Source organism: Mobula birostris, chromosome 1 (genome assembly GCF_030028105.1).
Source record: "Mobula birostris isolate sMobBir1 chromosome 1, sMobBir1.hap1, whole genome shotgun sequence".
Lineage (NCBI taxonomy): Eukaryota > Metazoa > Chordata > Chondrichthyes > Myliobatiformes > Myliobatidae > Mobula > Mobula birostris.
Window position 1 is genome coordinate 66318355 of NC_092370.1, and position 22036 is coordinate 66340390.

At 40.1% G+C, this 22036-nt stretch overlaps 1 protein-coding gene across 4 annotated transcripts in view; it reads left to right on the forward strand.

Moving 5' to 3' along the window:
- LOC140199564 (RNA-binding Raly-like protein) overlaps positions 1-17010 on the forward strand; it is a 1057088-nt gene extending 1040078 nt beyond the window's left edge. For all 4 annotated transcript variants that reach the window (XM_072261891.1, XM_072261979.1, XM_072262160.1 and 1 more), the window contains one exon: positions 15243-17010. In XM_072261891.1, the coding sequence (XP_072117992.1) occupies positions 15243-15427 (185 nt within the window). In that variant the 3' untranslated portion in view covers positions 15428-17010. The remainder of the gene's footprint in view (positions 1-15242) is intronic.
- Positions 17011-22036: the final 5026 nt, after the last annotated feature.

Here is a 22036-nt window from a genome sequence, read left to right on the forward strand (position 1 = left end):
AGATCGCCCAATAGTCAGAGAGAATTGGAGGAGCAAATCTGTAGAGAGATAACAGACCGATGTAAGAAACAGAAAGTTGTAACAGTACGGGATTTTAACTTTCCACATATTGACTGGGACTCCCACACTGTGAAAGGGTTAGATGGCATGGAGTTTGTCAAATGTGTTCAGGAAAGTTTTCTAAATCATTATATAGAGGTACCAATGAGAGAGGATGCAATACTTGATCTCCTATTAGAGACCAAGACAGGTCAGGTGACAGAAGTATGGGTAGGCGAACATTTTGGGTCCAGTGACCATAATGTCACTGGTTTCAAGTTATTTATGGATAAGGATAGGTCTTGCTCCTCGAGTTAATGTTCTAAATTGGAGAAGGGCCAATTTTGAGGAAATGAGAAAGGATCTAGGAAGAGTGGATTGGGATAAGTTGTTTTCTGGCAAGGATGTGTTCAGTATGTGGAAGGCATTCAAAGGCGAAATTTTGAGAGTGTAGAGTTTGCACGTTCCTGCCAGGATTAAAGGCAAAGCTAGCAGGCATAGAGAACCTTGGTTTTCAAGGGATATTGGTGATCTGGTTAAGAAAAAGAGAGAGGTGTATAGAGGTATAGGCAACAAGGAACAAATGAGGTACTTGAAGAGTATAGAAAATGTAAGAAAATACTAAAGAAGGAAATCAGGAAGGTAAAAAGAAGACATGAGGTTGCTTTGGCAGATAATGTGAAGGTAAACCGGAAGAGTTTCCACAAGTATATTAAGAGTAAAAGGATAGTAAGGGACAAATTTGGTCCCCTAGAAGATCGAAGTGGTCGTCTATGTGTGGAGCCTCACGAGATGGGGGAGATCTTAAACAATATTTTTGTGTGAGTATTTACTCAGGAAACTGACATAGCGTAAATGGAAGGAAGGGAAACAAGCAGTAGTGTCATGGAACATGTGGAGATTAAAGAGGAGGTGCTTGCTGCCTTACAGCAAATTAAGGTAGATAAATCACCTGGGTCTGACATGATATTTCCTCGGACCTTGAGAGAGAGTAGTGTAGAAATTGCAGGGGCCCTAGCAGAAATATTAAAAATGTCCTTAGCCATGGGTATGGTGCCAGAGGATTGGAGGGTAGCTCATGTTCCGTTGTTTAAAAAAGGCTCCAAAGGTAAACCGGTGAGCCTATCATCAATAGTAGGTAAATTAATGGAAGGTGTTCTGAGAGATCAGATATACAAGTATTTGGACAGCCAAGGACTGATTAAGGATAGTCAGTATGGTTTTGTGCATGGTAGATCATGTTTAATGAATCTTGCAGAGTTTTTTGAGAAGGTTACCAAGAAAGTAGATACTTTATGCTTTATTGTTGCCAAACAATTAGTACTAGAACGTACAATCATCACAGCGATATTTGAATCTGCACTTCACACTCCCTGGATTACAAATAATTAGTAAATATTAAAAAATTAAATTGTAAATCATAAATAGAAAATAGAAAAATGGGAAGTGAGGTAGTGCAAAAAAACCAAGAGGCAGGTCAGGATATTTGGAGGGTACGGCCCAGATCCGGGTCAGGATCCGTTCAGCAGTCTTATCACAGTTGGAAAGAAGCTGTTCCCAAATCTGGCCGTATGAGTCTTCAAGCTCCTGAACCTTCTCCCGGAGGGAAGAGGGATGAAAAGTCTGTTGGCTGGGTGGGTTGTGTCCCACCCAGGAAAGGCTGTGAATGTTGTCTACATGGACTTTAGTAAGGTCTTTGACAAGGTCCCACATGGGAGGTTAGTTCAGAAGGTTCAGACTCTAGGTATCCATGGAGAGGTTGTAAACTGGATTCGAAATTGGCTGTGTGGGAGAAGTAGTGGATGATTGCTTATCAGACTTGACGCCTGTGACTAGTGGTGTGCCTCAAGAATCTGTGCTGGGACCATTGTTGTTTGTTGTCTATGTCAATGATCTAGATAATAATGTGGTAAATTGGATCAGCAAGTTTGCTGATGACACTAAGACTGGAGGCATTGTGGACAGCGAGGAAGGCTTTCAATGCTTGCAGAAGAATCTGGACCAACTGGAAAAATGGGCCAGAAAATGGCAGATGGAACTTAATGCGGACAAGCGTGAGGTGTTGCATTTTGGAAAGACAAATCAAGGTAGGACTTACACAGTAAATGGTAGGGTACTGAGGAGTGTGGAGGAACAAAGAGATCTGGGAGTTCAGATACATAATTCCCTGAAAGTGGCGTCACAGGTAGACAGGTTTGTAAAGAAGGCTTTTGGCATCCTGGCATTCATAAATCAAAGTACTGAGTATAGGAGTTGAGATGTTATGGGGAGGTTGTATAAGACATTGGTGAGGCCAAATTTGGAGTATTGTGTACAGTCCTGGTCACCTAACTATATGAAGGATATCAATAAGATTGAAAGAATGCAGAGAAGATTTACTAGGATGTTGCCGGGTCTTCAGGAGTTGAGTTACAGGGAAAAATTGAACAGGTTAGGACTTTATTCCTTGCAGCATAGAAGACTGAGGGGAGATTTGATAGAGGTTTACAAAATTATGAGTGGTATAGACAGAATAAATGTGAATAGGCTCTTTCCACTTAGATTAGCAGAGAGAAGTATGAGAGGACATGTCTTTAAAGTGAAAGGGGAAAGGTTTAGGGCAGAGGTCCCCAACCACCAGGCCACAGACCGGTACTGGGCTGCAAAGCATGCGCTACCAGGCCATGAGGAAATGATACGAGTCAGCTGCACCTTTCTTCATTCCCTGTCACGCACTGTTGAACTTGAACATAGGGTTGCCAACTGTCCTGTATTTGCCGGGACATCCCGTATATTGGGCTAAATTGGTTTGTCCCGTATTTCCCCCGCTAAGGTAGAGCGTTCCTATGAATCCGTTCGTGCTGAAATGGCGTGAAGCAAAGAAGCAATTACCATTAACTTATATGGGAAAAATTTTTGAGCGTTCCCAGACCCAAAAAACAACCTAACAAATCATACCAAATAACACAGCTAGTCCCTTATTTGGAAGTAAGAAAGTTGGCAACCCTAACTGTAAAAGACATGTTGAGATAAGTTTAACCATACTTGAACACCACCCCACCGGTCAGCCGGTCCGCAAGAATATTGTCAATATTAAACGGGTCCGTGGTGCAAAAAAGGTTGGGGACCCCTGGTTTAGGAGGATCTTCTTCACTCAGAGAGTGGTGGGAGTGTGGAACGAGCTGCCATCTGACGTGGTAAATGTGGGCTCACTCTTAAGTTTAGGAATAAATTGGATGGATACATAGATGGGAGAGGTCTGGAGGGTTATAGACTGGACGCAGGTCGATGGGACTAGCGGATTAATGTTTCAGCACAGACTAGAAGGGCTGAATGGCCTGTTTTCTGTGCTGTAGTGTTCTAGTGTTCTCTGGTTCTATGAAAAGGAACTTTCTAATGGTTTGATTATTTTTTTAATCCAAGAATAGGAACTGCATCTGGCAAACCTCCATGAAAAACAATGAGGAAATGACCAGAAGATCTATTTTCCCCACTGGTATTAATTGAGAGACACATAACAGTCACCTCAGGAAGAACTTATCAAGTTATTGTCAAATAGTCATGGATTCACTTGATTTCACCTGTGTTAGCAGGCAAGCCTCTATTTAGAACATCACACAAGAGGCAAGAACAATTAAACTACAACTTGTGCAACACCTTGGCATGACCGGTTCAGCCCTGACTCTAGTGCTGACTATGTGAAAGCTTGCATGTCCTCTTTGAGTCCCCATGGATTTCCCCTGTTTATTCTAACTGCCACCCATATCTGAGAGATATGCAAGTGGATAGGTTAATAACAAGGCCCTTGGCGTGTAGGTGGATGGGAGAATCTGGGAAAGGTACATGGTAATGTAGTATTAATGTAAACAGGCATCTGATAGTTAGTGTGGACTTGTTGCACTGAAGAGCCTGTTTCCATGCTGTGTAATTCTGTGACCCCATCAGAACATTGTGCCTGAGCAAATTATATCTGCAAGCAATTTGGTCTAAACTAATGCAAACATTAACTTATATCTAAGTATACCAGGGCCAACTTAAATTCAGTTCCCAGTGTTACAGTTGTACTTGTATGAATATGTTAGATGCATACAGTCTACTTGAAAGTCTTTAAATCACTCTGTAATATTTCACATCATTGTGTTTTTGTAAAACCTCCATCTATATTTTTTGGCTTCCTTTTTTTTTCCTGTATGATTTTTAGTGTTTCTTCATTCATCTAATCCGGTCTTTTCTGTGTTTTCGCCTTTTGCCGAACCTTTTTCAAATTCCTTGTGTACTCAATATTTTGTGTACTCATTCTCAATACTTCCCCTCAATCCCTCTGGTGTTCTATCAGTTGTGTTTAGAGCAGTGAAACAATTGTTCAGGCCATCAGCTGGAATATTTTGAAGATCATATTTTGGTATTCTGGTGAAAGGCTTGCGCTTCCTCAATTTTACTTTGAGCTTGCATGGTTGGTAGTTGGTGGTCTGAGCCACAGTCACCTCCCAGTTTTGTTTTTGTCGACAGTACCGAACTTTGCCATCCACAGATATAATCCATTTGGTTTCTGTATAATCCATTGGGAGAGGTCCAAGTATACAGTCTGCATTTGTGTTGTCGGAAAAATGTGCTTGAGCTGAACAAGTTGTTGGTTTTGCAGAAGTTGATTAAACGTTATCCAGCATCATTTCTGGTACCCAGTTCATATTTCCTGACTTTTTGACCGTCCTTTTCACTCCCAGCATTCACGTTCCAAACTTTCATAACTATCGGTTTATCTTGTTTGCATGTTCCAACAAGTCCAGCCTGCACTTGCTCATACAACTGATCTATTTAATCTTTCTCTGCATCTGTTGTGGGTGCATATATTTGTATGATGGTTATGTTGATAGGTCTTCGTTATAGACAAATTGAGATAGGCAATTGCTGACTGCATTGATTTTCAACACAGCTTCAGCAAGTTCCTCCTGTACTTGTCATTTCTGGCATAGCATATCCAGTGTTGATCGGATTGAAAGTGTCCCGTATCAGTCCACTTCAGCTTGCCGATTCCAAGTAGGTTAATTTGCAAGCATCGCATTTCATCTTTCACCATCTCTAACTTTCCTTGGTTCATACAGTGTATGTTCCATGTACCTAACATCAACGTATCTTTGCAGCCTCTGACCCTCATTTTGTACCCCAGAACAGCAGCAACTGAAGGTCCCAAAGGCTTTACTTCAACCGCATCATACATCCTGGCCTTACTCTGGAGGGTCATCAGCTCTTCCTGGTGGTCTCATTTTCCAGCACTATGTCATAGTCTATATTTGTTTTACTGTAGTTATCTATTGGGTTTTCGTGGCAATATACAGAAGTAGATTGCCAGGCTTTTCTTCCACTGCCCAGGTGGGCGGTTTGTCTTATTCTGACTCCTCAGCTGAGGCTTGTCCATCATGGGAGACCCTGCCCTGCCAGCAGATGAGCTACCGATGACTCAACTCTCAGCATCATTGATGCACACAAGCCCTTGCGGCACGACAAGCTGACAAACTACGCAAGGGGCTTTCCTATTAAGCCCTCTAAATCACTGATGTGATACATGTTTTATGATTAGCATTCAAGTTTGGGTTCTCTGCTAAAATTGCAATTTGAATGATCTTTCCTTTTCGTACACAATAAGGGTTAACAATGCGCGCGTGTGTTTTTTTTATTGTTGACGGTTGCTGGAGCATTTGTGAATAAATAAGCTTAATGAGGACTCAGCAGATTGCCTTTGTTTGCCCCTGATGCATCAGCTTGTGCTGTTCTATTACCAAAGACAAAGCACATTTCTACAATCATGACTTAGTCTCCAAGGCAAGATAAAGACCAAAAGAGCTTAAGTGCAATTCTATCTGTCAGGGTATGTGTCTAAGCTGCTCCCATTACATCTGCCAAGCATATATCAAATGCCAAGAACCAGAATCTGAGGAGTCCATCATCTTATAGCAAAACTCCAAAATAACTTCAGAGTCTTACAATAGAAGTCAGTGGTATTGAAAAGGATTCCAGTTTCTGAGCCCTCCATGCAATTTGGATACTTCTTTCACCGAGCTCCAAGTTATATTGACCATATTGACCAGGAATACAATAGGTATTCTAGTTGAACATTTGTAAACGCAAACATGAGGAAATCTGCAGATGCTGGAAATTCAAGCAACATACATCAAAGTTACTGGTGAGCGCAGCAGGCCTGGCAGCATCTCTAGGAAGAGGTACAGTCGACGTTTCAGGCCGAGACCTGACGAAGGGTCTCAGCCCAAAACGTCGACTGTACCTCTTCCTAGAGATGCTGCCTGGCCCGCTGCATTCACCAGCAACTTTGATGTGTGTTGCGAACATTTGTAAAGTTTTGTTTAGACAGCTCCTAGTTCAAATTGTACAAGCATTCAGAGAGTTATGCAAATGTAAGCTCATGAAATCATTAAAAATCTGCACTACAGTCCATACATTATCACAGCAGCGGATAAAGAAATGCAACTCCAAATTCTGACAGTGTAGCACCCAATATTGGATGATAATTTATTTCCAGTTAGATAAGTGGTGTGTACCATGCACACTTAACACCAGCTAAGTTCTCCCTCACATTGCTCCGCCTGTGATGTTTAGAGCTGCCATCAATTTCATGATTAATTCAATCGAACTACTATATAGTGTTCCCATATGTGCTTGCAGCACGTGAATTCTATAAGGAGTGCTGCACCAGGTATAATATTTATATAGAGTCATAGAACACTACAGTAAGGAAGCAGGCCCTTCAGCCCATCTAGTTCATGCCAGGTCCCATCTACCTGCACCTGGACCATATCCCTCCATGCCATTCCCATCCATGTACCAATCCAAATTTCTCTTAAATGTTGACATCGAATTAACATCCACCACTTCTGCTGGCAGCTCATTCCACACTCCCACTACCCCCTGAGTGAAGAAATTCTCCCCCATGTTCCCCTTAAACATTTCACCTTTCTCCCTTAAGCTATGACCTCTCGTTCTAGTCTCACCCAACCTCAGTGGAAAATAAGTCTGCTTGCATTAACCCTATCTATACCCACAGTAGTGTAGCTTTTTATGTGACATTAATACTGTTCGGGGCATCAGAGATCGGAGTCAATTCCGGCCTCTTCGGTAAGCAAGTTTGTACATTCCTTCCTGTGGGTTTCCTCCTGATGCTTCAGTTTCCTCTCACAGAATGAAAATATACCAGTGAATAGGTTAACACGAGGAATTCTGCAGATGCTGGAAATTCAAGCAACACACATCAAAGTTGCTGGTGAACACAGCAGGCCAGGCAGCATCTCTAGGAAGAGGTACAGTCGACGTTTCGGGCCGAGATACTTCGTCAGGACTAACTGAAGTACTAACTTTCAAATCTCTTACTAGCTCTTCCTTCAGTTAGTCCTGACGAAGGGTCTCAGCCCGAAATGTCGACTGTACCTCTTCCTAGAGATGCTGCCTGGCCTGCTGCGTTCACCAGCAACTTTGATGTGTGTTCCAGTGAATAAGTTAATTGGTTGTCCCATGATTAGGCTAGGATTAAATCAATGGGTTGCTAGGTGATGAGGCTTGAAGGGCCAGAAGGGCCTGTTCCATGCTGAATCTCTAAATAAATTAATTTTGTTTACCTCCATCAAATCTCCCCTCATCTTTCTACACTCTAGGGAATGAACTCCTAACTTAATTAATCTCTCTCTATAACTATAACTATATGCCCTGGCAACACCCTTGTAAATTTCTTCTGCACTCTGCACACAATACCCCAAATTAGGCCTCAACAATGTCTTATACAACTTCAACATAACATCCCAACTCCTGTACTCAATAGATTGATCTTGAAGGCCAGTGTGCCAAAAACTTTCTTTATGAACCTATCTAACTATGTCGTCACTTTCGAGGAATTGTTAATGTGTTTTCCCAGATCCCTCTGTTCTACCTCACTCCTCAGTGCCCTACTGCTCACCATGTAAGTCCTACCCTGATTTGTCCTCCCAAAGTGCCACATCTCACTCTTGACTGCATTAAATCCCACCTGCCATTTTTCAACCCATTTTTTCAGCTGGTCCAGATCTCATTGTAAGTTTTGATAGTCTTCCCCACTGTCCACTATACCCCCAATTTGGGTGTCCATAAAATTGCTGATCCAATTTACCACATTATCGTCCAAATCATTGATATAGATGACAAACAACATACCCTTACTTCAGAGAAATCCACTTGTTCTTAGACACAGATGCTTTTAGTGTCATTGAGTCTGTACTAACTGGTTATATTAATACCTTTTTATTCTCCCTGCATTCCCATCCACTCCCCCGCATTTACCAACATACTTGGGGAATTTACAGAAGCCAATTGAGGAACCAACCTGACCATTTTTAGGATGTGGGGGAAACTGGGGCACCAAGGTAAAACCCATGCAGAATGTGACAAACTCCACATACCCAGGTTGAGATTAAACCCGCAAGGCATCTTTTCTGGGGCCATGGCCAAAATTCTACAGTTGTGGCCTAATCAGTGTTTTATATATAACCTCTCAGTTTCTATATTCTATATCTCTAGCCTAGGATCCCAGTCATTTTAAAAGCTGCTCACTTGCAAGCCTTCCTATCTACAGAGATTGGTGTACATGCACACCCAAGTCTCTTCATCTTTGCATATCCTTTGGAATTGCTGCTTGCCAATGTTGCTTGCTGAATTTCTTTTCACAAAGCTGCTAGCTGCAAGCAGAATGCAGTTATGGTCTCACAAAAGACACGTATTTTTCCAGCAAATGGTCACCCTTTTGCATTACAACTCATTTGCAATACAGGGCAACACTCTATTTGCTCTGAGACAGGCAAAATTATACTAGGGAAATAAATAAAAGGCAGAGAAATCCATGAATTACTTTGTACAATATAGAAAATATCCTTGAAATAGTAAAGAGCAACAAACCTAGACTGAATGAAAGCTTAAAGAAATTAAACATTTACAGAAGTATTGTGTTGGAAAATTAATGGGAGAGAAGGCCAATAAATCCCCGGAATCTGATGATCTGCATCCCAGTGTTTTGAAAAAGATGGCTTTGCTGATAATGAATGCACTAGATGGCCCTGCTGTTCACAATCAATATTAATAATTTGGAAAGTAATACTAATGTGATCTATTCAAGTCAAGCCAATGATGCAAAACTGACTGACATTTTGAGTTGTAAGGATTCAGAGAGGTGTATTAATAGGCTAAGTCACAAAAAAGAGAAAATCTGCAGATGCTATAAATCCAAGCAACACGCACACTGCTGGAGGAAATCTGCAGATGATGGAGGAACTCAGCAGGCCAGGCAGCGTCTATGAAAAAATGTACAGTTGACCTTTCAGGCCAAGAGCCTTCTGCAGGATTCGAGAAAAAAAGATGAGGAGTAGATTTAAAAGGTGGGGGAAAGGGGAGAGAGAAACACAAGGTGATAGGTGAAACCAGGAGGGGGAGGAATGAAGCAAAGAGCTGGGAAATTGATTGGTGAGAGAGATACAGGGCTGGAGAAGGGGGAGTCTGACAGGAGAGGACAGAAGGCCATGGAAGAAAGAAAAGGGTGGGGGGGAGAACCAGAGAGAGATGATGGGCAGACAAGGAGATAAGATGAGAGAGGGAAAAGGGAATAGGGAATGGTAAAGGGGGAGCATTGCCAGAAGACATTATCTGAGTGTTCCCATTCCCATATGTCAAACCATGTCCTCTTCTACTGTCACGATGAGGCCACTCTCAAGTTGGAGAAACAACACCTTATATTCCGTCTGTGTAGCCTGCAACCTGATGACATGAACATAGAATTCTCAAAGTTCCAGTAATGCCCACCCCCCCCCCAATTCACCAATCCCCACCCCCTTTTCCCCGAGTTCCTCCAGCATTTTTTGTGTGTTAATAGGATAAGTGCTGGTCAGAGATGATAGCAGATATACTACAGTGTGGAAAATGCTGATTTGTCAAAAATAGCATAAGTAGCATGAGGATTGGAAAGTATGACCTTCCGCAAGGATTGTTGATTATTAATAAGCCAGTACAGCAAGCGATTAAAAAGGGAAACAGTACTAGTCTTCACTGTAACTTGAGAAGAATTAAGTCATTCTAAATCCTGAAGAATAACAGAGATATTGAGTGTTCAGTACTGAGTTTTGCAAATTTTTGGAAATGAAAAGAATGGAGGGTTATGAGGCTGGGGTGAGGAAAGTGATGAGATTATAGATCAGCTATGATCACATTGGATAGAGGAGAAAGTAGGGGGGGCCATGTTGTCTCCTGGTTCTCTTGCTTATAATCTTTATTTGCTTGCTGAGTTTGTGTGTTTCATGAACCAATTCCCTAACACCTCCTCTGTACACCAACATTTACTAGTTTCTCACTGATTAAATATGGTGTTTCTCCATTAATCCTGTAAAAATGAATAATCTTGCACCTGCACAATTTATACACCATCTGCCACCTTATTTTGTGCTTGATCAACCTATGTATGTCCTAATACAGATTTTCTGTCTTCCAATCAACTAACTTACTCACCAAGGGTAATACGATCAGTGAACTTTATGTTACTGACTAAGTCATTAGCATAAATTATAAGCATCTGAGGGCACATTGCTAATACTATCAGAACAAACAAAGTAACAACCTTAAGTCTGAGAAAGATCCATTCATTTCTATTCCATTTTCTGCCTTTAACTAATATTCCATCCATGCTAATATGTAGCCCAATGAGTCCTTTCTGTGATACTTTATCAAAAGCCTTTTGAAATTCCTTTTACATCAATCTCACTGTTTCCCCACCTCAGCTGCCTTTTAGCTACATTTTCAATATTGTGTTAGATTTTTCTTAAATCAGTAAAATTTACTCAATCATATTATGACATTTTAATTGCTCTACCACCACATTCCTAAGTATAAATTCTAGCATTTTGCCAATAACTGCTAACAGATTGTTTTATCATTCCAACTCTCCCAACTTGACCATATCCTTCTGCAGACTCCCTGCCTCATTGATTTACCTGTTCCTCCACCTGTCTTGGTATCATCTGAAAATTTGTTTGCAATGCCGTCTGGCCTAGAGTATATTATCCCTAAATCCCCAACCTTGAATGGTTTCTAGTACCCCAGGCCCTGTCTAACCGTATTCGTTACTGTTCACAAAAGTAGCAAGTACATCATAGCTGTTCAAAAAATATCAAAGGCACTATTGTATTCTTGTAGCTCATACCTGTCTGATCTGTGGTCACATCCTCCAGTTCCTGACCACTGTCCATTCCCTAGACTGCTTTCTAACCTAAGGGAGGTGACTGCCTCCTGGATCAAATGCTCCTGTTCTTTCTGCTTTCAGTCTGCAATTCTGACCACTTCCAATGCAGCATCTAAATCTGAATTCTTCCTGAAGATACAAAACCTTTCTGTGGCTGCTCTCTACCAACTCCCACCTGCTGCAGCTTCAAAATAATACTGTACTTGCTATCAAATCTTACTCTTTACAATGAGGTGGTTATTCGTTTGATAATTATTTAAAATAAAAGTAAATAAAAATTTGGAGCCTTGGAGACAATTCAATCTGCTTAGTTTAACTTCTTGTAAATTATTCATTCCTTAATATAATAAAATAATGGCTGTCTTCTTTTTCAGTTTTCTTAATTTAACCCAGGTCCCCCACTTAGAAAGACAATAAAAAGTAATGATATTCACAAATCACCCCTTAGCTTTCATTTAATTAATTTTAGGCCATTGGAAGTTGCCCCCAGCACTCAACATAGGCAGGTTGATATAGGCCTACAGCTTCCATCTTCCTTTGTGTTCCATTATCACATACACTACCACTCAGATAGCTTGCTTTCGTTCTGCTGTAATCATTGCAACAAACATCACAATTGCATAATAAATGCCAACACAAAAATCCAAGTTATACATCAAACCAAATCAAAATAAAGGATAAGAGATACTGAATGAATGGCCCTTGTGGTCCCTTCAAGTTTTGCTGAAGCACTCTTTGGATTTGAACTACCATGATCAAAAATTAGTAAAATATTTCTTTCTGCTTTGACTTTGATTGTCTTAGTAGCTGCAGCTTTTCTGATGGAAAGCTGGTGATTTGCAAAGAAGAAGGTTACAGCAATGCCCAGCTCACACTATATATTCTTCCCTTGAGTCTGACCACTCAGGCTGCAACGAAAAGTGGTGAGATAAGGACAACTGTCTGGATAACATGCTTGTGCCTCTTGGCTCCACTGCCAAATTCCTAGGGTGGTGGACAATCTGTTGGAGTCAAGATTGCGGAAATACAGTGATATGTTCAAAGCTATTTTTGAAGGGATTTTCTCCAAACCAGCTGGTTGAGCTCATATGACAACTAATGGAACTTCCTCCTCCATATTCAGATGAGAAATGGCTTCTTGTGTGGCAGTGGAATTTGAAATAAGAATTGTGGTTCAGTCTGCAAGTGCTGAAATGGAGGTCATTGTCTCATCTGACTTATCTGCTGCAGACAGCCTAGACCGCTTCATCTTATAAAATCTATAATCTTAGCCATCCTTCATCCCACTAAAGTCGCAAGCTATACCAGCCCCAGCATTTCATTGCATGATATTATAGTCTATGCAAGGTAACTCGATGGCTGCAGTGGTTAGATTAAGTGGCATTGTGCCTCGTCCTTCCCTCCCTCCTTCTCTCTCACTTCACTGTCTTAGTCATTCTCTCTTTCTCTATCTTTCTCAGCTTTCCCCCCTCAATTCACTCTCTCTTTATCTTTCTCAATCTGTCTTTTTCTCTTATAGTCTTTCCTTCTCCCTTAATCTCTTTCCCACGGTCTTTCCTACTACCATCTTCTCTCTGACTTTTCCTTTTCTTTGTTCTCTTTCTCCTAATCTCATTTCATTCATTCATTTATTATTCATCACATGTACATCAAAGCATTCAGTGAAATGCATTTTTTGCGTTAGCAACCAACACAGTTTGAGGATATGGTGGGGACAGCACTAACATAGCATGCCCATATTGTTCAGCAGAACAACACACACAGCAACAAAAACAACACAGGAGTCAAGAACAAAACAAAAACAGCAAAAAGAAGCCTCCCACTCACTCACAAACAAGAGAAAATCTGCAGATGCTGAAAATCTGAACAACACACACAAAATGCTGGAGGAACTCAGCAGGCCAGGCAGCATCTATGGAAAAAAGTACAGTTCAGGTTTCAGTCCAAAATGTCGACTGTACTTCCATAGATGCTGCCTGGCCTGCTGAGTTCCTCCAGCATTCGTGTGTGTTGTTTCCACTCACTCACTCACACACATTCATGCCTCCAACCCCAGGATAGGCTGCCTCTGAAGTCCTTGGCCCGGGACTCTCAGATTGTAGACTTTCAAACATTGGGCCCCCGACTTCAGACCTGCTAACCCAATGCTTCAGCCATCGGCCCTTGGCTTCCGGACTTGCCAATTTCTGTCTACAACCTTTGGCTTTGATCTCCTCCTTATCATTTCTATCCTTATCTATTTTTACTTCCATTTATCTTTTCTTCTTTCCTTCCTCTTTGTCTTTCATTTTCCAGTCTCCCAATCTCACCTAATATCTTCTCTGGAAATGAGAGAGGGAAGTGTAATAATGGATGTGACATAATTATCTGTAAAATTACATTTCCATAGTTGTAAATAGGAGAATTTAAAGCAGGCATAGAAATGTTATGGCTCAATTCTGATTGATTGAGATTGTTGGTAGGTGAAATTTGGGGGTATGTTTCACTGAGCCATGAACAAGTCAAAAGACATTACATTTCAAATTGTATTAACTGAACCTGAGCAAATTTGTGAGACCATTGAATTTTTATCTGCACTGCATCCTCCGTCTTGGACTTTCATTCCTAACATTGATCATGTGTGTTTTCACTAAGTATTGCTTTGGAATTGATCCGAAGATCTCCTGACACCTGCAGTCATTGATCTTTCCTTCACCTCATCCTCCATTACACAGCAGCAAAACCTCTGGGAGCCCTTCTCATTTCTAACCATCCATGGCTTCCAACAAGCGTACTGAATGATTTTTACAACTAGTGTAAGTCTTAAATTGCCTGCCTTTTATGTGGTGCATTGGACTTTGACCAGCACTAGCTTGACCTGAATCTAGGCTGTAAAAATTAATTTGATTAATGGTGGCATGTTAAAGCAGCAAGCAGCCTGGCTAGAACTGGCAATCACTGACTGAATCTTCAGCAATGAATCTGCAGCACTCCCTACACTCAGTTATTGCCAAAGTTCAATGTAAATTTAATATCAAAGTACATATATGTCACCATATAAAATCATGAGATTCATTTTCCAATGGGCATTTTCAATAAATCCATAGTACAATAATAACCAAATATAGAATCAGCGTAACTCTGCACCTATTTTGGGCGTTCAGCCAGTGTGCAAAAAGGCAACAAACTGTGCAAATACAAATAGAAAGAAATAATAGTAAATAAATAAATGTGCAATCAGTATCGTAAACATGAGATGAAGAGTCATTGAAAGTGAGTGAAGGGCCAATAAAATAGTACCTGCCATGTATCTGTTGCTCCAGGAGGCAAATTGGAATGGATCCAAGTCACTTCTTGGGCAAGAGTTGATATTCTGTGATCACAGCAGCCATTTATCCAGTCCTGCTGCCTCATCCCAACTCCTGTACTTCCCAAGACTTTGTGGCTTCCTTTTTCCTTTTACCAAAATGTATTTGTATTTAATTATTAGAGGGCTAGCTTAGTGCTAGTGAAAATGTATTACAGCACCAGCTGTCTGAAAAGAGTTTGTACGTTCTCCTCGTGACCATATGGATTTCCTCTGGCTGAAATGTGGGTCTCTTCCCACATTTCAGAGCCATACAGGTTGGTAGGTTGATTGGTCACATAGGTGTACATGGGTGTCACCTTGGGCCAAAAGGGTATATATCTCTGAGACTGTGCTATATCTCAAAATAAAATAAACAGATAAATTCACTAAATTCAGTATATTCTTGGGCAACTGACAAAACGCATTCAAACTAGAACAAGGCAACATGTGACTGAAGTGACAAGTGCAGAAAGGTCAGCCCATTATTATACTGTTTAGTAATCTTAATTGTTTGTTTTATGGATTTATTATCGGTACAGCTGATATCCAAGCACAAATCTTCTGTGTTTTTATTCTATTTTAGTATCATCTATGAATCTCAGAAGTAGTGAAGGTGATGATCCTGTGTTTTCCCTATAGAGTCACAGAAGAAGCAGCTTGAAGAAAATTCAGAATCAGCACATGAAGAATCCATATCAGAGAACGCAGAAACCTCCACAGAGGAACAAGTGGAAGGGGGCCCTGACATTGATGCAGATGGGGAAGAGATGACTGATGGTATTGAAGAAGATTATGATGACGTGGGCAGCAACGAAATGGTATGATCCGAATGAGTGGATACATAGTATGAGGTGATTCTTCTTGCAAGACTGCATAATTAGTTCCAAAAATAGTCAACTTAAAATACCATTGTCAAGAGCCATGCAAGAATATGTTGAAACAGAAGGCACACGTGATTGTCATTGTGTGAGTGCAGCATCTGCATTATGATACATGTATTGAACAATATTTTTGATGTGGTCAGATCGTTACTATCTTATTAGCATTTTTTTAATGAGGTGTTTCCGTTATTTGGGGCGTTTTCAAATGGACTACTTTGCTGGCTTCATCAGCAATTTGGTCCTTTGAAAGATGCACTGAAATTGCAGTATTTTCAACCAGGGTAAGTTAACACATTGTATTCTGCACTGTGACAAGATTGCTTTTCAGGTGGCTTTACAATAGATAAGAAAAAATATATCCTTCAACAATGATTTGGAATGGCAAGCCATTTTTCCGGTAAAATTTTAGGGGCTGAGACCAACTGAAGTCTGGGAACTGTGATTAAAAAAGAGAAATGAAGAGAAAAGTGGACACCTAATGTCTGATACAGTACACCTTCCCACAATTTCAGGAAAATCATGAATTTGTATCAGGCATGACCAACCTAGTAGAATACTAATGAGACTGCATTAAAACAGCTTTTTTAAACTTAACATTTAAAGTTTAAAAGAATGCAGATCTAATGCACTGCCTTTCCAATTCCCATTATTCCTTTTCTTCAATAGACAATGAACATGCCACCAGCATCCACAGATTAATAACTGGAGCTCCATAAATATACCTCTTCATGCATCAAACTCCATTTCCCACTTTCTCCAATTTGCAACATCTTTGCACACCAATTTTCAGAAAGTGTTGGTGTAAAATAAAGAGTTATAGTGTTGCTATACAATATGTTAAACCAATTATCTGGGTTTACTCTGAACACTGCATACCTGTGCAGGATTTTTAATGTTATTTAATATTCAACATCATTCATGAGTTTAACGATTGTATATATTTAAGGATGATCAATGTATTTCTAAAGATTAATTAAGAGTAATGGCTACTTAATGACATTATAGTGAATGAAAATGGATTTTTTTTACATATGTAACATACTGTACGTCACCTTGCAAATCCGCAGTTAAGATGAACATTTGTGCCACAGAATTTCTGCAGATAGCATTTGTCAGTACACGAAAGGATGAGATAATATAAACAGCTGCAGAGATTCGGTCATAATGCAGCAGAATTGTCAAGAAACGATTCTCCCTGTTTATAAGCACATACTGTGATAATGTTGGTTGTGTTCTTGGCATTTTGAAAATGTCATTGTGTCACTTGTGAATAACATTAACACAAGAAAAATCTTGGACTCCTTCACGATCAATCAATTGGATTTTCATCCTCAAAGCTACAGCAACCCTCTTTTATTCAAAATCCTGTCATTACACTTGCGCATGTTAATTCATCTCTATATCACTGTCAGCTTTAATTTTACCTCTGACTTACTTCTTGTAATTTCAACAGCATTGATTGTTTAAATAACAAAAAAAATCTGCAAAAATAATTGTTATACTTGTAACTGATCAAAAAAATGGCATTGATGGAAAAATGAATAAATTGGCCATCCCTATTGCCGATAATCCTTCTCTGGTTTCTTTCTTTCTAGTTAACGTATTCTGTTAAATTCAGAATAAGAATTATTTATCAGTCATAGAGGATACACAGTAAATGTTTCACTTGATAGGGTTGTTTTGATTATTATAACTACAAATTATTTTCTTAACAGCATAGAAAGCATCAGACAAATACAGTCAATTTGGTCAATAGATTTTGAAGTTTTGTAATAGTGCACTTTCAGCTGTTCAGTTATTTTTCAAATTTTTTAACCGTTATGTTACTGAAACAATCTTTAAAGTATTGTTATAATGCAGCAAATGAATTATACTAAGAATCATTTCACAACTGCCAAGATATGTAAACGTTTTCACAGAAAATGTCATAAGCATGTTAATTGAGTTTTTTTTATTAACTCAGAATCTTGCAGACTTAAATATTTCACTAATATTATCTTTCATAATAGGTCATATAACAGTAAAATCCAGTTTTCTCTCACATTAGCTGGAAAAAAGGCAGAATTACATGATTCACCATGGCACGATGGCTTAATCTTCACGATTCACATTAGCAAAAAAAATCATTATAAATTATGTTTCAATCTTCAGTTTGTATAAAACATGAATGAAGCAAATTTCCATGGATACCACAGAGGCCTGAGGACTCACGCTGCCTGCCCTGGGCTAGGAGCAAGAGCACTAATGATTATCAATTTAAAAAACAAACATGAAATAATATGATTAATAAGCAGTTGCTATTCTCTGAATGCTGACAGGAACTCATAAATTTGTGAGCAGGGTGAGGAGGGGCAGAGAATGTAGGAGGTGAGGAGGTGGATCTCCAGAAACCAAATAAGAAGCATTAATTTATAGGAAGTGCTCAGTCACACGGAGATTAGCAGAGCAGGAGAGCTAGCCCTAGCCTAAAATATTTCTGAGGTGAGGGAGAGCATGTATTCTCTTCCTGGCTCCACACACAAATAGTATTTCAATAAGCCACTACATTCTTTGGCGTATTCTGTGGTGGATTCATTATATCCATTATCAATGTCTCTTGAAAGGCATGTGAGGGGTCTAAGCCCAGTACTTGATTTAAATGCTTTAATAAGGCCGTGTGTGTTCTGTGCAGAGGTTATCATTTAAAAGTCATCTCCAAAATGAAATAAAGTGGGAATTGTGGCTTCAGTATATATTTATAGAACATCATTAATAGAACAAAAAAGGCCTGGTGTATTTTATCCATGTTAAAAAACAGTATTTGGTATTCCACCACATAAGGAGAAATGGGAGTATTTAACCACAAGTATTCAAACAGTGATTTGTGACTAATAGAAATACACAAATAGTATTTAGTCAGAGATAGTAAACAAACTTGGAAAGAGAGAATTATTAGGATTATCACAAGATCATAGAATATTACCTAACATTGGGTAAAGTAGATGATGGAAAATAAAATAATACAGCACAAGGACAGGCCCTTCAGCCTACCACATCTTCCAGTCTAATTTCATCTACCTGCACATGGTCCATAGCCCTCTGTTCCCCGCTTGGTCATGTGTCTATCGAACTGTCAAACGTCACTGTCATATCTGCTTGTGCCTCCTCTCTGCGATGTGTTCCAGGCATCTTGTACTTTTGCATTTTCTCCCTGTTCAGAAAATAGTCTATGATTTTGTTACTTCTCCCAAAGTGTATGACCATACAATTCCCGAAACTACATTCCATCTTCCACCTCTTTTACCATTCTCCTATTCTGCCTAAGTCCTTATGCAGCCTCTCTGCCTCCTCAACACTACCAGACCCTCCACCTATCTTTGTATTGTCTGCAAGCTTGAGAACAAGGTCATTAATTTCATCATCCCAATCATTGATGTACAAAGTGAAAAGAAGCAGTTCCAACACCTACCCTTGTGAAACACCATTAGTCACTGGCAGTGGATCTGAAAAGGATCCATTTATTCCCACTCTTTGCCCACTGCCAATCAGTCAGTACTCTATCCATGCTAGTATCTTTCCCGTAATACCCTGGGTTCTTACCTTGTTTAGCAGGCTTACGTATACCACCTTGTCAAAGGCCTTCTGAAAATCCCAAGTACACAATATCCACCAATTCTCTTTTGTCCATGTACTTGTTATTTCTTCAAAGAATTCCAACAGATTTCTCATGCAAGGTTTCTCCTTAATGAAAACCATTGTGACTTTGGACTGTTTTGTCATGTAACTCCAAATTGCCCGAAACCACAACTTTAACAATCGACTTCAACATCATCGCAACCACTGAGGACAGATTAATTGGCCTATAATTTCCTTTCTTCTATTGCCCACCCCACCTCTTCTTGAAGAGTGGAGTGATATTTGCAATTTTAGATAGATAGATATACTTTATTAATCCCGAGGGAAGTTTGGTTTTGTTACAACCGCACCAACCAAGAATAGAGCGTAAATATAGCAATACAAAAAACACCAACAATCAAACAACAAAATGCAAACTATGCCAGATGGAAAATAAGTCCAGGACCAGTCTATTGGCTCAGGGTGTCTGACCCTCCACGGGAGGAGCTGTACGTTCGATAGCCACAGGCAGGAACGACCTCCCGCGCCTCCAAGTGTTGTATCATGGTGGAATGTGGCTGAAGTCCAACAGTAAAAAGTTCAATATCCAGTCTGCAAACATGTTCCTCGATCGTAATATACCCCGGATTGCACCATCCATTGTTAGCCAGATCAGTAAGCACCCCACTCCTTCATGCTGCTTACCGCTCTCAGTGCACTTCCGGTCAGCCGGAACGGTATTACCCACTGAACTCTTCTTCTCCAAAAGTCTGTGTTGTCTCGACCTGGTCCTCTTTCCGCAGCTTTGTGATCCCCCTCTGCATCCTCTGTGTGTTTTCTTCCGGATTTCAGCAAGGGTGTCCACCGCTCTGTTCGCTAAGCCGGCCAGAATTCGCTGTTCCGTGGAATACACAATGCGACCTTGCTTCTGTCCCGCGTGTCGGGATGTAACCATTTCCAGCACTAAAGAAAACCGAAATAAAAGTCTCTCTACCAGCATGTTAGAGAGGGTGCAGCTTCGACGTGTTACCGTGAGAAAAAAAAATACAAAAAATAACATAAATTAAAAAGTAAGAAGAAGAAAGTAAAAGAATAGATCAGAACGGCTGTACCAGGCTGTTTGCACGACCGGTGCATGCCATACTCCAGAACCCCAGAGCAGCTACCTCCTTTAGAACCCTCAGGTGTACTCCATCAGGTTCAAGTGACTTATCTACCTTCAAACCTTTCAGTTTCCCCAAGTACAATTTCTCTATTAATAGCTACTGCACTCACTGCTGCCCCTTGGCACTCTCGAACCTCCAGCATACTAGTTATGTCTTTCAAACTGAAGACTGATGCAAAATACTTATTCAATTTATCTACAGTTTCCATTACTATCTCTCCAGCATCATTTTCCAGTGATCCACTATCTACTCTCGCCTCTCTTTTATTCTTTATATATCTGAAAAAATTTTTGGTATCATTTTTGATGTTATTACCTAGCTTACCATTGTATTTCATCTTTTTCCCCCTTATGTTTTCTCTAATTGTCTTCTGTTCGTTTTTAAAGTTTTCCCTTTTATGTTGGATTTGACTTCCCTTGTCAGCTATGGTTGTATTATCCTGCCTTTATAATACTTTTTGAGATTTACAGTATCTATCCTGGGCATTCCAAATTGCTCCTAGAAACTCCAACCATTGCTGCTCTGCTGTCATCCCTGCTAGTGTTCCCTTCCAATCAACTGTGGCCAGCTCCCCTCTTATGGGCCTTTTCTCCACTATTATACTGATACATCTGACATTAGCTTCTCCTCTCAAATTGCTGAGTGAATTCTGTCATATTATGATCACTGTTTCCTAAAGGTTTCTTTATCTTAACCTGCCTAATCATTATCACTTCATTACACAACACACAATTCAAATTTGCTGATCCCCTAGTGAGCTCAACTACAAACTGCTCTGAAAAACTATCTTGAAGGCATTCTACAAATTCCCTCTCGGGATCCAGCATCAACTTGATTTTCCCAATCTTTCTGTACATTGAAATCCCCTATGACTGTCGTAACATTGCCTTTATGACATGCTTTTTCTATCTCCCGCTATAATTTGTAGACCACATCCTGGCTACTATTCGGAGGCCTGCAAAAAACTCCCATCAGGGTCTTCATACACTTGCAATTTCTTAACTCTACCCACAAGAATTCTACATCTTCCAATCCCATGTCACCTCTTTCTAAATATTTGATTTCATTTTTTACCAGCAAAGCCACTCCTCCACCTCTGTCTACCTGCCTGTTCTTTCAAAAAATTGTGTATCCTTGGATATTAAGCTCCAACCTACCATCATCTTTCAGCCATGACTCTGTGATACCCACAATGTAATACCTGACTATCTCTAACTGCACTACAAGATCATCTACCTTATTTTGGATACTGTATGCATTCAAATTTTACATCTTCAGTCCTGTATTTGTCACCCTTTTTAATTTAATTTAATAATTATTGTATATACATGTCCCACCTGCAATAGAGCTTGTGGGTCCAGGATAGGACCGTATAGTTCAAAGATCTCACTGTTAAAAGAGTGGACGTCGTCATCGGATTTCGATGGACAGCCGAAGAAGACTGTTCCTTCCCCAGAAGAGATCCCAATGATCATAAATCTGAAACCTTTCCTCCTGCACCAGTTCCTTTGCATTCATCTGCCAAATTATCCTATTCTTGTGCCCACTGGCGTGTGGCACAGGCAGCAATCCAGAGATTGCTACCCAAGAGGTACTGTTTTTCAGCTTTCTACCCAGCTCTCTAAATTCTATCTTTAGGACCTCCTCTCTTTTCCTTTCTATATCATTAGTAGCAATATGTACTAAGATGTCTGGGTGCTCACCCTCCCCCTTTAGAATGTTGTGGACATGTATCCCTGACCTTGGTACCTGTGAGGTAACATAACATCTGTTGCATCCACAGCCTCTCCTA